The sequence below is a fragment of the Panthera tigris genome, chromosome F3 (genome assembly GCF_018350195.1).
Source record: "Panthera tigris isolate Pti1 chromosome F3, P.tigris_Pti1_mat1.1, whole genome shotgun sequence".
NCBI lineage: Eukaryota > Metazoa > Chordata > Mammalia > Carnivora > Felidae > Panthera > Panthera tigris.
The window spans coordinates 10,312,274-10,330,014 of record NC_056678.1 but is presented as its reverse complement, the minus strand read 5'-3'; the positions used below and the strand labels follow the sequence as shown (position 1 = coordinate 10,330,014).

Sequence of the window (17,741 nt, the reverse complement as noted above, 5' to 3'; positions counted from 1 at the left end):
AGAGGGAACCACCCTTAACAATTTGGGGGTGGCCTTCAATACAGGCTATACACAAATACAAACGTACGTGTAGACTTATGTATGTGCACATATACATATATGAATATGTATGTTTACATAGACTACACATACGTCGTTCTGCACTTGGCTTTTTTCTGTTAATACGTACCATGAAGATCTTTTCATACGTCAGTACATTTATTTTTATATCTATCTCATTTTTTAACCATCTGCATTGTGTTTCATTTTATGAATGTGCTATTTGTACCAACGATAGACATTTGATTTGTTTCCTATATTTTGCTGTTACGAGTAAAGCTGCAATAAATATCTCTATATGAGTGTCTATGGATATATATATATACACATAGATAATAGCATGAAGGTATATTTAAATTATATACATATAGGATCAATTATTTAAAACGAAACTTCTGGCTCCTAGGTGGCTCAGTCGGTTGAGTGTCCGACGCTTGGTTTCTGCTCACATTTCGTGAGTTCGAGCCCCTCATTGGGCTCTGCACTGACAGCCCGGAGCCTGCTTGGGATTCCCTCTCTCCCTGTCCCTCTCTGCCCCTCCCTCTCTCCCAAAAATAACTCAATAAAAACAATTTTTTAATGGAACTTTTGAGTCACAGGATATGTGAATTTAAAACTTTGATAAATAAAATCAAATTGCTGTCATTCGATGTCATGGCAATGTCCACTCTCACCAACACGAGGGCACCTTCTTCTCCAACACAGAGCATTCTCCAGACTGTTTGATATTTGCCATTTTGATAAGTGAAAAAGGTATCTCGTTATTGATCAAATTCACATTTCTCTAATTTTAAGAGGTGGAGCACCTATTTGATTTTTTTAATTTTATTTTTGGAGGGGGGGGGAGAAAAAAGAACATCCAAAATTTATTCTCCAGAAGACAGACAGCATCAGCTGGTAAAACTGCAGGGGTTTCTCTCCTGCCTTCACAAGGCATTATTTGCTTACCAGTGAGAAAGCCTCTGGTGTGTTCTTTGTAACAATATCCACTTCACAGTATAAATGGGCACCAGGATTGTGTTCCACTTACAATCCAGGAGGAAAGGCACAACGTGGCAAAAAAAAAATTTTTTTTTTTGGATTCTAAAGTCAGGGGCAATCATGCACACAGACTTTTTTTTTTTTTTTTAATGTTTATTTTTGAGAGAGAGACAGAGTGCAAGCAGGTGAGGGGCAGAGAGAGAGAGGGAGACACAGAATCTGAAGCGGGCTCCAGGCTCTGAGCTGTCAGCACAGAGCCCGATGAGGGGCTTGAACTCATGAACTGCATGATCATGATCCGAGCCAAAGTCCGATGCCTGACCGACTGAGCCACCCAGGCGCCCCCAGACAAACTTTTGATAACAGTCTTGATCTCCTTTTCCACATAGACGGAGACCCCCTCCCAGAAATTAGGGTCTTTCTTTCTCCTTCCTTTGTTAAACATTAGAGCCATATTTCCTCATTTTCTCATGCTTAGCAGTACATATACAAAAAGGGGGGAGAGGTTAAAAAATCACAAAAGTATCTTGAATGTCCCCCGCTCCCCAAACGTGCCTGCCAGAGGTGAGCATTAGGGCCCTGGAATACCCAGAGTGAAGGCATTTAGCTTTCTCCCTGACAGGAGAGAAGGGGTGACCCAGGACACCCAGGGCCTACAGCAGAAGGACGGATGGTAAAGGAGAGGAAATCGTGGCCTGCTGCACCTGCTGTCTGTGGCTCCAGGGACGCTGATGGGCCACGGGCACACGTCCTATTTCCGGAATCCTAGCGGGGAAAACCTAGAGAGGGAAGCTGCTGCCTTCAGCCTGAGAAACTGAAGGATGTCTCTTTCACCACCACGTGGGTTCAGCCAAGCAGATGCAAAGTCTGCCAGGCACCTCTCCGAGTGCTTAAACACTAAAGCTCTTCCGGATGGATCCCTCACCTCTGAAAGGATCTGAGGCAATCCCCTTGAGAGTAAGCAGGGGTGCAGAGGAAGGGATTCGCTCTGTGTTCTCAGGGAGATTCTTGTGACACGGGCGAGGGGATGGGTGATCAGGGAGAAGCCACAGGACAGCTGTGATTGGAAGGGCGGTTGGGGCGTGAAGAGTCCGGGGCAGAGCCAGCAGGGCCGAAAAGAGCCGAGCTGGGAAGGATCTGCGTCCACGGACCGGTCCACAGCCGAGCCCGTCCCTCGTCTCCCGCCCTGATGCTCCGCCCCTTCTATCTGTCCCCTCCGGGGCGGTCCCAGTGACCCCCTGCCCGGCAGGGGGCACTCCATTAGCCAGCTCGAGTGCCCTGGCACAGGCTGCGTCTGCCCGAACACTAGGCCTCCTTTTTCTAATTTCCCCAAAGGACACGGGCGGCGGCACCCCTGACACTGTGGCCACGCTCCCGTCTCTCCCCAGCCTGCTCTGCCCGCTGCCTCCGCCAAGCCCCTGGCATCGCCAGCAACTTCTCTTCCGCTGACTTCAATGTGCTCCTCCGGCCTCCGGTTTCATCTGGCGCTAGCAGCTCCCACTGTCAACCTCTTTCAACCTCCGTCTCGAATCTTCCTCCCTTGGCCTTTCGGCAGTCTCATCCTGGGTTTTCTTCCTACCTCTCTGACCTCCCCTTGACCTTTCAGAACGAAGTAACCCGGCACTTGGCGCACCTTCTTCATTTACCTGGGGCGGCTTCATGTGGCCCACGGCTCGGTCAACATCTAGGTCACTGACTCCCAAGCCCCCATCCCTTGGAGCCCAGCTCCTCCCGAACTCCCCCCGCCCCCCTGCCGCCCGCCCCCGTGTCCCATCAACGCGTCAGGCACATCACGTTTAGCACAGAATGAAGTTTGTCTTAGAACATTCTCTCTCTCGGGGCACCTGGGTGGCTCAGTCGGTTAAGCATCTGACTCTTAATTTTGGCTCAGGTCATGATCTCTGTGTTCTCGGTTGGTGGGAAGGGGCCCCACATCAGACTCTGCACTGAGCACGGAGCCTGCTCCAGATTCTCTCCCTCTCTCTCTCTCTATGCCCCTCCCCTCAAAATAAATAAACATTAAAAAACCCATTCTCTCTCTAGGTGTTTCCTCTCTTGGAAGTGACATCACCACACACCCAAATATCCGGGCCAAAGACTCTCACCCTTGACGTCTGCCACTCCCCAACCCTATACCTTTAATGCGCCCCAAGCCCCATTGTCTGCCCCCTTCACGCTCCTCAAATTCACTCATTCTTCCCATCTGCATGGGCACAGCCTTACCTCAAGACCCATCACTTGTCATCTGAATTGCTAACTGCGGATTTCCTAACCGCCCTTCCTTCTCCTTCTAATTCATTTCCCACCCTGTGTTGAAGCACGCAGGCTCTCCATGCTTTGGGGGTAAAATGCAAACTATTCAGTCCCATATACCCGGAGCCTGCAATCTGGTAACATAGAATCAATGTTCAGGCTCTGAAGCCAGAACGTCTGGTTCAAATCCCTGCCCTGCCATTCAGTTAACCATGTAAACTTGGGAGAAGTCCTTAACCTCTCGGTGCCTTGGTTTCCGCATGTGTGAAATGGGTGTAATCACAATACCTCCATCATGGGGGTATTGTGAGGATTAAGTGAGATAATACATACAAAGTGCTTAGAAGAGTACCCAGCATGCAACACGTGCTCAGTAGACAGCAGTCTGATCTTCACTGCTACCTGCCCGTGGCTCACCTCCCACCCACCCTTCACTACACACTCACCTCCTTTCCTATGAACCACTTGGGGTTGACCCAGAGCTTCCCACTCCGAGGACCTTCCCCGTTGTTCTCCGTTTGCCTAAAATGCCAGATACGTCTGTCTTCCTCCAACAGGCACCGCCCCAACTCCCCAGCCCTTTGCCTGGCTGGTTCTCCTTTGTCCTTCGGGGTCCAAGGCACTGTCTTCCGGGAACTCTTCCGGGAAGGCTTCCCTGATTTCCCAGTTTAGAAGCAATACCTCTCTTCTGAGGTCCCATAGCTAATTATCGGGCGTTGTTAACATTGGGTTGCCTATCGCTCTTGTTATTCTTTAAGGGCAGAAATCATGAGTGATCCGTTTTTGAATGTCAGGCACACCTAGTAGGTCCTCAGGAACAATTATGTCTAGCGCTCACAGCAAACCTAGCATGTCGGGCAAAGCCCTAACTGCTTTGCTTATATTACCTACTGTCCTCCTCACAAAAATCATATAAAATAGGCATTATTATTTTGATCTCCATTTCGTAGAGGAGGAAACAGGGAGGTCAGCATTTTGCTCAAGGTCATACAACTGGTAAGTGGAGGACCTGGAATTTGAATAGAGGCAGTCTGGCTAGAAAGTAGTGATCTGAGCCAGTGTCACGTTCGTTTTGGTAAACAACGAGTATATCAACGAATGAACATATTCCAAAGGCACGAGTCAAGTAAATAAAGTGGGCTCGGAAGCCGAGGGGGGCTGCCTAACACCATGTATGGCACATAATAGGTGCTCAATAAATATGGGTTGGCTGAATGAATGAGGACAGACAATGGACTGCAATTGAATGGGTAAGAGAGAGGCCAGAACTGCCACTTGTACGAAAGGCGACAGTGTGGGGGTCTGAGAAGGCCCCATTTATCCACATGTGCTCCTGCGGTATGAATGGCCTACCTGCCCAGGTCTTCCAAAATTTTCGTTAAAAATATACATGCACAATAAAAGGATCCGCAAACGGGCACCACGTATTAGAGCTGTTTGTTCTGATGGGTTGGTGTGTCAGCACTTCGGGCTTGGGAACGATGGGTGAGGGTGGTCAGCACGGGCTGCAAGCTCCGTGCTGAGACTTGGGGTAAGACCGAGTGCCGTTTCTTCTTCCTCCCAGGAAATGGTGCTCATCTGGAAGTTTCTGACCAAAACCCTCATCAGCGGTGAACTTTACAAGGACCGAGTCAATGTATCCGGCAACGCTGAGATCTCAGACGCCTCCATCACTATCGGTCGGCTGACTATGGAAGACAATGGCACCTACGAGTGCTCAGTGTCACTGATGGAAGACCTGGGAGGCACCCCAAAGTCACGTGTCCAGCTCTTAGTCCTCGGTGAGTGTCTCCATCTCTTTCCTGGTCTTTCCTGGGCCAGCAGGGCCGTGGTGCAGGGAGGGGTGCAGGGAGGAGGAGCTCCCTGGTGGTCAGGTAAAGCCAGATTCCCCCAGGGCTTCCCTTTTTATTCTGAGCTGTGTCCACCAAGGACAGTTCCCCGGGCAGAGGAGAAGGCCTGTTTGGAGTGGCCCCGGGGTCAGCCTGGGAAATTCTGTCCCTGCTCTGTCCAGTGCCCTTCCCCATGCCCCAAGCTCTCTTCCTTTTCAAGGCGAGCTTATTAGGGAGAAGCAAAGAGAAATCGCAGATCCTAGATGAGGGCTCTCACTGTGCCTTTCTGTGTGCTGAGGGCCAGACATCTACTTTAGTATCTGCATTTTGTAGACGAGGCCCAGAGAAAGTAGGCACCTGACTCAGAGTCCAACTGTTACTGGGAACATTTTAGTCAATGTCTATTCTATGTCCAATATGAGGAATGGCCTCTACCCTGGGAGGTGAGCAGCGCTTTATTTTTTATTATTTTTTTTAACATTTATTCATTTAAAAAAATATTTTTAATGTTTATTTATTATTGAGAGACAGAGAGAGACAGAGCATGAGCAGGGGAGGGGCAGAGAGAGGAGACCCAGAATCCGAAGCGGGCTCCAGGCTCCGAGCTGTCAGCACAGAGCCCGACGCGGGGCTCGAACTCACGAACCGTGAGATCATGACCTGAGCCGAAGTCGGACGCTCAACCGACTGAGCCACCCAGACGGCCCTAACATTGATTCATTTTTGAGACACAGACAGCATGAGTGGGGAAGGGGCAGAGAGAAAAGGAGGCACAGAATCTGAAGCAGCCTCCGGGCTCCGAGCTAACCCTTTAAACCCAAACGATGGATCATTTTCCTTTGTAGTCTCCCTTTACACTACTTGGTGGGATTTTCTTTTTAATTGAATAAAGTGGCTGCCTGGAAGCAGTTGTTGATATAATGCCAAACAGTATAGCCCTGAATAAAGAATAATTAACTGTCTCTTCCTTCCGGTCTGCCACCAGCACGGTAGCTATTGGTGGTACTGATGTGTATTCTTCCATACTTTTCACCATGTGCTTTCAAAACACGCACATGCGCACGTGTGTGTGCATGTACACACACACACACACACCCACACACACACACACACACACACTTTCTTTCCTTTCCTTTGGGAAAAAAAAGAGATCATATTACAAAGATCACCCTGCAACTTATCTTGGGTAATGTTACGTGCATATTTCTCCAGGTCAATATTGATAGATCTACCTATTAGCATACGTTCGGTCGCATGGATGTACTACGGTTTGTTCCAGTGTTCCATACTGATGGATATTCTCAGGCTGTTCCCATTGTTTTTTGTATGCACAATACTGATATCAATAGATACATAGATATTCTTCCACTCCGTTGTTTTTATTTTTATTGGATAGATTCTTTTTTTTTTTTAATTTTTTTTATTAACGTTTATTTATTTTTGAGACAGAGAGAGACAAAGCATGAACAGGGGAGGGTCAGAGAAAGAGAGGGAGACACAGAATCTGAAACAGGCTCCAGGCTCTGAGCTGTCAGCAGAGAGCCCGACGCGGGGCTCGAACTCACGGACCGTGAGATCATGACCTGGGCCGAAGTCGGCCGCTTAACCGACTGAGCCACCCAGGCGCCCCTGGGTAGATTCTTAAAAGTAGGATTTCTGGGTCAAAGACTATGCTCTCGTTAAATGGCAATCCGTCCCGGCAAAGTGTTTTCCCCAGAGCAACTTACATTGCTGGGAGCATTATCTGAGCATAACTGTGTCCCCATATCCTTACCAGCACCGAATGTTACCTATCTTTTAAATTTTCGTAAATATTGTTCATTTGTTAGGTGAAAAAAAAAAAAATCAGTTGAGCCTAAATCAAAATCTTAATCTAGCCACTAATAGGCCTCACCATCCCCCAATCGGGCCCAACCCCCTAAAGCTTAGGGACCAGCGGCGGGGAGTGAGGGCTTGGGTCTGTCTCCTTCCCCTCCTTAGTCCAACTCCTTCCACCCCGCGAGGCCATGTGGCTCCTCTGAGGCCATGGCCAAGGGAGGCAGGGATAAAGGGGAAAAGGCAAAGGCCTGCTCACCTGGCTGGACCAGGTATATCTCCGTCCTGGCTCTCATACAATTCCAGTCATAGCGGACCTCCCCACCACAGCCTTTTTAGGGGTGCCATGGTGGGTTCCACCACCTGACACAGGTAGTGTGTGTGCCCCCCTCCTTTTCTCTACCCAGCCCCTGCTTGTGGCACTCACTCCTGCTCTCTGCGCACCCACTCTGGGCTCCCTGCAGCCCAGCAAGCAGAGTCCTTCCTTTTGACACGAATCGGCCCCCGCCCTTACCCTGCCTTCGCAGCCTGCTCCAGCCAGCTTCTCTCGGCAACAGGCAGGCCCCACAGTCTTCAGATGGGTCCCCAGAAACGCAGGAGTGACTATAAAGTCCTTCCATCATCGGGTTGCAGGATCAGCACCCAGGAGCTTACAGGTTTCTGTCACTCAGGGAGCTTCAGCCAGGGAATGAGAGATGCCCGCTCTAATGGCAGAGCACCCCAGTCTCCACGTGGGATTCTCTGGGTGCCTCCCTGACTTGAGATGGGGGACATGGCTCCTTCACTTCTAAAAGAAGGAGGTGGGGAGGAGGGGTGCCTGGGTCACTCAGTCAGTTAAGCGTCTGACTCTTGATTTCCGCTCAGGTCATGATCTCATGGTCCGTGAGTTCGAGCCCCCTCCTGGGCTCTGTACTGACAGTGTGGAGCCTGCTTGGGATTCTCTCTCTCTCTCTCTCTCTCTGCCCTCCCCCCCCACCACTCTCTCTCTCTGTGTCTCTCTCTCAAAAGAAACAAAATAAAAACTTAAAAAAAAAAAAAAAAAAAGGAGGGGAAATGCTTCTGGATCTCTATTCCTGAGCACCTCCTCAAAGGAATCTATCTCCTCCTTAATGAACCTCCAGGCTTCTCTTCCGTGGGTGGGAGGAGTGTGACGGATAACCCAAGGGTTTGCTCCTGGAGAGGCCGCTGGGACCTTTCTCATGCTTCTCCTTAATTCTGAGGACACTTGCCGGCCTGGAAGTTGTGGTGGAAATTCTGAGACACAGAAGTCCCGATCTTTGTCTTGTTGATGATTTCTGTCATGCATTTGGGGCCCCTTGTCATGAACGTCTCTCTCCACTGCCTTTGGGACTATAAAAATGAAGTTAATATTCTTTCCTTATGTCTTTAAGTCTTATTTTTTACACTTAGACCTTTATTATATCTGGAATCTACTTGTGTAAATAGGATGCTGGGAGTTTAACTTTGTTTTCTTCCAAATGGACAGTCAATGACATCGGCATCATTTGCTGCAACAAAGAAACACTTATTATTTCACTGGACTTCCAGCTTTGTCACATATTAAGTTCTTACACAGACGTGGCTGTTTTTTTACTCTTCATTTTGTTCATTTTCCTTTTGATTATTCCTCTGCTGATATGACATGGTTTTGATTACAGCATGTTTATAACCAGTATTGGTATGTATATTTTAGTTGGAGCGATCGGGCTTTTAATATCTGGTGCCGTGTAATATCTTTTCTTGCTAAACTTTTCCCAATTTTGTCAGGTTTTACACATTTACTCTTCCATGTTAACTTTTCACATGTTGCTTAGTTTAAAATAAAAGTTGATTGGGGGCGCCTGGGTGGCTCAGTCGGTTAAGCGGCTGACTTCAGCTCTGGTCATGATCTCACAATTTGTGGGTTTCAGTCCTGTGTCAGGCTCTGTGCTGACAGCTCAGAGGCTGGAGCCTGCTTTGGATTCTGTGCCTCCCTCTCTCTCTGCCCACCCCCTGCTTATTCTCTCTCTCTCTCAAATAAATAAACATTAAAAAATAAATTAAAAAAATAAAAGTTTACTGGAAGTATGGTCAATTTACACCCTAATTTGCAAAGGAATGACATGTTAAAAATATTGAGTCCTCTCATCTAGGAAGATGTATATCAGATCCAATGACCTTCAATAACAAGGCATCTCTGTAGAATATTCCAGGCCTCCTGCGGACAGATGCGGAGCCTTTCTTTGTGTGCAGGAGACAGGCAAGGAACCCTTTCACAACCCTGCACCCATCCCCAAAGCCAAATTCTTTGTGTCCTCCTGCTCTGCAAACAGAGGGGATTTATCTTAAATAGAGAGAAAACTACCATCAACTTGCAATGACCTTTGTCTGTGTGAAAGTTGCCAGAAATTCATGCTAACGGCTCCCATTTACTGAGGACCAGGTATGCACCAGGCATCTGAGAGCTTTACAGATATTAGGGCTTCTAATCTTTGCAATCTATCGGTGGAAGCGGACATTAACACTCATGCTTGATGAAGAGAACACTGAGGCTCGAGAGGTTGAATGTCCTGTAGAAAATTCTCCAAGCTTCCATGGAAACAGGACAGCCCAAATGCAAAGCCCTTCACTGCTCCACCTCGTAAGCCTGCCACTCCCAGCCAGCAATGGGTGCAGTTCAGGATGATTCCCGAATCCTTCTAGATTTATTTTCCTTTTCAAAGTACCGTCTCTTTGAGTGGATAGCAGACGTAAGCTTGAGGCTGATGTTTGATCTCGCCCCAGGCAGTAACTTGTGCTCTGCCCCGGGGCCAACAAAAGAAGGTTGGAGGGGGCAAAGCCGTGTCAGCCCTGGATGTGCCCCTCGCCCTCGTTTGCCCATAGAACACCCACATCTTGGACACAACGCTCATTGATAAGCGAGAGTCTGTAACTGCTCTTCTCCGGCAAGGTCTTTGCTTAGGGTCTGGGAGACGGCCCCGTGAGCGCACGAGCCGTGGTTTCTGCGTCTTCAGTGGGAGCTCTAGAGGGTCTTAGTCCCTTGGAAACATCCCCACCCCCTCTCATCTCAGGGGCCAGGCTGTCATCATCACACTCTATCCTCTATAGCATTTTGACAGCTGTGTTTTAGCTGGTCCCAATCTAGGTGGGGTGCCCCGATGTGTCGTGCTAGCTGGCTCCGTTCGAGCAGGGGGCCTGCTGTCTGGAGGGCTCCTCGCGTAAGAGACTCAAGTACACAGAAGGTTGCAAGTCGTTAAAATGGAGCTCTGCTCGCCCGCTCTCTCCCAGTGTAGCGACCTTGATCCAAACACATATGAGGGCGTCTGGTGATCCCTCCCCTCTTGAAAATACTAATAAGAAAAAAAAAGAGGGAGAGAAACTAAAAAAGAAATTCAGTGGCGTCCCTAGGTTTTAGGCTTGTGCGCGTTTACTTCCAGCTCGGTCCCCGACTGACCGAATTTGTAGCCTAACAGGTATTGCTGCCCTAGCCCTGAGCGCCCTCGAAGCCCCCCGCGGTTCCAGCAAGTGGGTGCAGAGTCCCCCGTCCCTGGACGGAACATGCAGCCCGTTCCAATTAAGGCTTTATAAATAATGTTGCAAGAAACCGTTCCGTGCGCGTAGCTCTTCATTTTTTATCTGCATCGGCTCCCGGGAGAGAGAGAGCCCCGAGCCAAGAAAACGCGCATTTTTCGCTGGTTTCTATTCTGCACTGCTTATTGCCTGTTAGCCCCCGGCTGAATCCCTCGCTTCCCCTGGTCCTTTTCTGGCTAATTCTGTCTCCTTCCGGCTTCCCTTAAGGAGCTCCCGTGTTCAGCGGCCAGCACGCGCTGGTTCGGGGCTGGGCATCCGGACGTCACCTTAGTGTGAACGTCCGCCTCCTCCGTCCCCTCTCAGGGCCAGCTTCATTGTAAGACGGGGACTGGCTAGCTGGAAGGGCAAAAGATACAGTTTAATCTGGGAAGGTGGAACTCGGCGAAACCAACGTTTTGCTTTCAAACAGAGGAAGAGAGCGCGAAAGACAGCGAGAAATCGTTTTGTACCAAATGTTAAGGAATCCAATAAAAATCTTAAAAAAAAAAAAAAAGTTTCCAAATGCCTTTGCCACTGGGTTATTTTTAGGCAGAAGGGCTTTAATTATACGGGGCCGCCCCCTCGGGCCGGGTGACCTCACCGTAAACACCGAGCCGAGAGCTTCCGGACGGAGGCGGAGCCCACGGAGCTGGTCACCGAGCGGGGGAAGCCACCTGGCCCGGGGGCGGGACAGCCCGTCTCCCCGGCCTCTGGCGCCCCCTGGCGTCATCAGCGGGAGGTGCAGGCTGTGGAGCGACGCGGTGCCCTAGCGCCCCGGGCCGGCCCCCCCAGCGCTCCAGCTCCTGAAATCCTTCCAGCTACAAATTGGGGGGGGGGAGGGGGAAGGACGAGCCCACCCAGAACCCGAGATCTCCGGGAGCCCCGCAGGCCTCACAGCCGCGCAGCGGGCGGAGGGACTATTTGAACTAGAGCAGACTCCGGGCCCTAGCTAGTTCGGATGGGCTGGGGGCTGGGGAGGGAACCCTTAGAGAAGGGTCTGGACAGAGTGAGGGCGGGTGATCCTAGGCTGGGTTGAGGCGGGAGGGCAGCTTGGGGGCTGAGGTTGGTGGCCCCTGGGTGACAAATACTGACACATTCCTCCGGAAGGCTGGCCTCCTAGGCGCTGGTTGGTCTCTTGTCATCTCTTCTGCCTCCCAAGTGACTTAAGGATTTGCCTTGATAATTTCCCCTAGCAAAGCTAGCCTCCGGTTTGTTCAGATTGCTTTTCTATGCTCCTTTGCCTCGGACCCTTGTCTCCCCTTTTTGTCTTGGATCCCAGAGAGAAACCTGGACACAGAGGGGCCTGGCTACATTTATGCGCACTTCGTATGACGCTGGTTGTTGTGACACTTCTCAGGGGATACTGTATTTTCGGCCAGCTCTCTGTGAAATAAAGTTTTAGTCCCCTGGTAAAGGCATACTGGGCAACAGGGCGATGCTTTTGATGAGTGGAGAGGGATGTTCCTGTACCCCTGGAGAGTGCAGAGGCAAAGCTTGGCTCCATAGCCCTGACCTAGAGCCAGTCTCTTGGGAAGCCGTGTCCCCCCCGCCCTCCCCCCCCCCCCGGGTACCTGCTTGCTGGGCCAGCAGAGAGGAGGGCTCCTTGTCAGGGCGGTGAAGACAGCAGCCTCTTCCTTCCCAGGCTGCTTCATTCCTGGCGCCTGGACCAGGATGTAAGAAGCCTGTTCTTGAACTTCGGGCCTCTTAGGTTTAGGGGCTGTCCAACCGGGCTGGCATAGGGGAGCACCTGTAATGTGTTCCATGCTTGTCCCACACCTGGCTGGCCCTCCCTAAAGCAGCAGGAGATGTGGATCACACCTACAAACCCCCTGCCTGTTTCAGAGAAAAACTGGTTCTGGTTGGCAGGGAGAGGTGCATTCTGGGTAGCTTCCCCCAGCAACTCCTGGTGGGGCTACGCAAGACCGGAAGGCAGTCTCCACGCTCCGTGACCACTCAGGGCAGCACTATTTCCTGGGCAAGGGTCTAAAGAAAGAGGTGGAGGGGACAGGGCTGCCACACAGCAGTTCAGTAATAGCCCTCTGCACTGCGTGTCCTCCCCTTCCCTGCCCCAAGGACACTACCTGAAACCTCACGCATACTTGATGCTTCTTCCCGCCTCAGAGCCTTTGCACATGCTGTTCCCTCTGTGTGGCGTGCCCTCACCTCTCTGACCACCACCACCTCCATTAGTGGCCTTGTTTAGTCTCATTCTTCCTTCAGGTCCCAGCCCAGGGTGCGATGGGGCCAGAGTCCCTTCCCTACCCTAGCAGCCTTGCCTCCTGCCTGGTCATTGTCCAATTACTTGTCTCTTGTCTCCACTGGATTCCTTGAACACAGGAAGTCGCTCACTATGTCATCCCAGTGCCCAGCGGTATCAGACATAATAGGTGCCCAATATAGTTTGTAGAATGAACCACCCTACACAGTGGTAGTTAGTGCCAAGTGAAAAACACCGGCTTAAGGTCTTCAGGAATTATGGGAGATCAGGTTAGGATTGAGTTCAGGGGGGCTGTTGGTTTTTGGAGCCTCCTTTCTGTAGGCTTCCCTTTCTCTGTCTCTGCCTCTCTGTCCAGCCCCCCTGCTTCTGTCCTCATTTTCCACCCAGAATGCAACTCTGCTGCCCCCTGGGGTTTTTCCAATCACCGAGTTACTCCGAGTAGTTGCGTTTTATCAGCAAAACACGGGACAAGGGTCATGCTTAACACAAAGGGAATATTCCTAAGAAGTTTGAATTGAAGGGCTCCAGAGAGAAGGGTTTTCCCCTAATCCAGGGGTGGGCAGGCGTGGCCAAATCCAGCCTGGGCCTGTTCATACATGGCCTGCAAGCTAAGAATGGTTTTTGTGTGTATAAAGCTTTATTTAAAAAGTCGAAGCAGTGACGGAGCGCAATGTGGCTCACAGAGTCCAAAATATTACCTTTGACCCTTTACAGAAAAAGTCTATTGTCCCCTTGTCTTACAGATGGGAACACTGAGGGATTGCAAGATTTCCCTAAAATGGCACAGATGAGCCAACATTGGGGGGAACTTGAATGGGCTGGTGGAGAGAGCACTGGAAGTGGAAGTCAGATGACCTGGGTTCTGGTCCCACCAGGCTCTTGCCTAGTCTTCTCTCTGGGCCTCAGTGTCACCCACCTTTATAACAGTGGTGACTCTAATCTTGCACTCAGGATGCTTCCGGTGGTACTGCCTCTCTGTGATGGTGACAGGCCACGGAGGAGATATTTCGGGCTGCACTGACCTTCCAGCAGTATTTGTCACCACCAGGCTATGAACTTCTCCACCTGAGAACAAAGCAGTATGTGTGTATTTCTGGGGCAGGAGGTGGCTGTCCCCAAGTCCCGCCTGATTCATGCCTTCTCTTTGGTCCTTCGCCTACACAGTCACACCCTCCAAACCAGAGTGCGGCATCGAGGGAGAGACCATCATTGGGAACAACATCCAGCTGACCTGCCAATCAAAGGAGGGCTCTCCTGCCCCTCAGTACAGCTGGAGGACCTACGACATCCTGAACCAGGAGCGGCCAGCCCCACCAGGTAACAGGGAAGACAGCGGGGGAAGACAGGTGCCCCCGCCCACCCCAAAATGCAGGTGATTGGCTGAGGCTGACCAATCAGGCCCCCCTGAAGGCCGTCCCTTTCCCCCACCCTGCAGTCAGCCTTTGATATCTTGCAGCATCTCTAAGTTAACTCGTGATAATACCCATCTTATAAGTTGTTGTGGGAAATAAAAGTGACTCGTGTAAAGCACTCAGTGGAAGCACATAGTAAATGTCCATTTGTTATCTTCATTCCCCGCAACTCAATTCTCTTGAATGAGCGTGTCTGGATAACCACTCTGTGCAAAAGCACCGAGGAGAGGAGGATTTTAATCTTGACTACGGTCATGTCCTGAAGTATACATTTGAGGCCCCCGGTCTAACTCTATGGCTCCGCTCAAGGGTGGGAATTTCTCATACCCATTCCAGATCCAGGCTGGTCCGTCCTAGATTCCACTGAACCCCAGCTTCCCAGACCTGGCCCCCGTTTATGGGCGTGCCCACCCACAAGACCAGGTCCGCTGTAAGGGTCCCACATTCTCAGAAAAGGAGACGGTAGGTTCAGCTGTGGTTGCCTGGAGACCAGCTTTGTACTGGGAAGCTTGGTATTTGACCTTTGGTCAGGACACAAACTGAAAAAAAAAAAAAAAAAAAAAAAAGTCCCCCGTCCCTGGGCTCAACATGCAGCCCGTTCCAAACAGGAACTTCAGTCCTGACCTCGACACTTTGTAGCTGTAAGTCACTTACAGCCCCTCTGACACTTGTCCTCATCTGGAAAACCAGGATGATCATTATACCACCTTCCCTGAGGGCTGTAAGGAGGAGAAGAGGAGATCCCATGTGTGATAGTTCTGAACATCCTTGGTAAACCCCACCCCAGTCCGCTGAGCGTCAAGAACTGATGGAGTAGGCATTGGGGTATCAGTGAAGGAGGGAAGGGTAATTCTGGGGGCTAGAGCACTTTAGGGGAGGAGGTTCTTGGAAGGTTGAGGGGTGGGCACAGGCCCTGCAGCCAGGGAGGATCTTGAGGGTCCTGGGTGAGAGGTGGCGGCCCGAGCTTGCGGAGAAGCCATAGGATCGGGGTTGGGGGGGACGAGTGGAGAGCGGCCGGGAACGGGAAAGCTAAATCTTGCCAATTCGACGTCAGTGCCCCTGGGAGACCAGGGTTCCTCGGTGGGGAAATCTCTCTCCAGCAGGAGCCCTGGGAAGTGGGAGGCTGACTTCCCATTGCGTCCCCCTTGTTGACCACAAGGTGCCGCCACTGCAGCGGAAACGTTAGCTTTAGCGGACTTTCAGAAAACTGTGCTAGGTCCTTTCCAAGAGGAAAAGGGGCTTGGGAGCCCCAAGTCAGGATAAGAACAGGTCTTGTGGCACTGGATATGCACTGGTTAATCCCAGGGCAGTTTCTAATGTCCACCGTTCCCTTTGAGGAACAAGGCCCGGAGCCCAAAGCTGGCCTCTGATAACGGCAAGGTCCTAGGAGACACTCTGAAGTCTTCTGTCCTGATCTGTCTGCAACGTGCTGTGTATACCTTACACGTAGACCGCAACTCTCACTCTGAAGCGTGGGATTCTGATAAGGGCTATAGACCCCCTAAGTATTCCCGGGGTCATAGAGCATTTCCCAAAGTGTGTTCCTTCTAGATGTCTCTTAAAAAAAAAAAAAAAAATCGGGTTAGTTTACAAAATAAGACCATTAATACTATAACCCCCATTATTTTTTATTTTTTATTTTGTAAATGTAATTTATTGTCAAATTGGCTTCCATACAATACCCAGTACTCATCCCAACAGGTGCCCTCCTCCCTGCCCATCACCCACTTTCCCCTCTCCCCCACCTCCCATCCACCCTCAGTTTGTTCTCTGTATTTAAGAGTCTCTTAGGGTTTGCCTCCCTCCCTCTCTGTGACTATTTTTTCCCCTTCCTTTCCCCCATGGTCTTCTTTTAAGTTTCTCAAGATCCACATATGAGTGAAAACATATGATATCTGTCCTTCTCTGACTGACTTATTTCACTCAGCATAATACCCTCCAGTTCCATCCACGTTGCTGCAAATGGCCGGATTTCATTCTTTCTCATTGCCAAGGAGCATTCCATTGTATATAGAAGCCATAACTTCTTTATCCATTTGTCAGCTGATGGACATTTAGGCTCTTTCTATAAATTGGCTATTGTTGAAAGTGCTGCTATAAACATTGGGGTCCAAGTGCCCCTACGCATCAGCACTCCCGTATCCCTTTTTATGGGCGTAACGCCCATTTTATGGATACGCGGTGCTCATTAGCATATTAGAAGCTCTAAGAGTTGTGTTCTTCAAAAACTGATTTAACCCTCTCTTGATGATGTCTAAAATTGGTAGGTCATGGACCCCTTTCTTAGCACCGTATGTTAATGTCACATGTAAGCAATCTTCCAGAAAACACTCAGAGGTATATGAGACTATAGGAGAGAAGAGGTAGCATTTTATAGAGAGTGAGCATCCAGAAATACTGCTGTGGGTTTCAAGGGAAGAATCTAAAGAAAGTGCATGGGGAAAGATTGGAAGAAAATAACCCAAATCACCAGCTGTTATTTCTAGCTGGTAAGATTATAGATGATTTTATTTTATTCTCTGCTCTTTATACCGGCTTTCCCTGCCCCTTCGGATGAGTTTAAACTCCCTTACTGTAAACCCAAATAGCATTTCCGCTTTGAACTCTAATCACCCTGTGGTCACCCTGGTTTCATATCTACCATTTTCCTACCAGGAGGACACAGACCCTCCTCATCTTGTTTCGAGCTGATGCGAGCAGCCTCTGAAGATTTTCTGGACTGGACTGAATTGAAATAATAGCTTAATGTCATGTACAAAGTCTTATAACGAACATACGTTGTTTCTAGAATGTATATGTATTTTTGAAGACAACTGTCAGTTGCTCCAGGGAGTTCTAGACCTAAAACAGGACTTTGGTGACGCTCGGTCATTTCTTAATTTTGCTACCTTGGGCAAGTTCCTTAGCGTCTCTGAGCCTCCAGTTACCTCTGTGACATTGGAGATGGAAATATTTGGTCTGCCGTCCAGACACGATTGTTAAAAAAAATCGTAGGAAGTCGTCCTTGAGGAAATCTAGCGGGTAGCACATCCAGACCCGGAAAATCCACACCAAGCGACTATCTTGCCAGAGCGTGGAGGTGGGGCAGGGGCTGGTCTGGACACCAGGAGAATTGGCAAGAGATAAAAGCTGGTGTGAATGCAGGACCAGATCTGTGACCCTGTGATCATATTAGGAAGCCCGGACTTGCAATTTTTCTTTTAAGTTTTAATTTCAATTCCAGTTAGTTAACATACAATGTTATATTAGTTTCAAGTATAAACTATAGTGATTCAACAATTCTGTACAACATCCAATGCGCATCACCACAAGTACACTTCTTAATCCCCATCACCTCTTTAACCCACCCCACACCCTCTTCCCTTCTGTTGACCATCAATTTGTTCTCTATTAATAATAGCCTGTTTCTTGATTTCTCGCTCTCTCTTTTCGCTCATTTATTTTGTTTCTTTTTGTTAGTGTTTCTTTATTTTTGATAGAGAGAAAGAGAGACATACAGAGTGTGAGTGAGGGGAGGGCAGAGACAGAGAGGAAGACACAGAATCCAAAGCAGGCTCCAGGCTCTGAGCTGTCAGCCCAGAGCCCGATGCGGGGCTCGAGCTCACGGACCACGAGATCGTGACCTGAGCCGAAGTCGGGCGCTTA

The 17,741-nt window shown here is 49.7% G+C and overlaps 1 protein-coding gene across 1 annotated transcript in view; it reads left to right on the top strand.

Moving 5' to 3' along the window:
• Positions 1-17,741, top strand: part of GPA33 (glycoprotein A33) — a 38,028-nt gene that overhangs the window by 15,952 nt on the left and 4,335 nt on the right. Inside the window, exons 3-4 of the mRNA XM_007076999.3 lie at positions 4,838-5,054; positions 13,849-14,001. Of these exons, the coding sequence (XP_007077061.2) occupies positions 4,838-5,054; positions 13,849-14,001 (370 nt within the window). The remainder of the gene's footprint in view (positions 1-4,837; positions 5,055-13,848; positions 14,002-17,741) is intronic.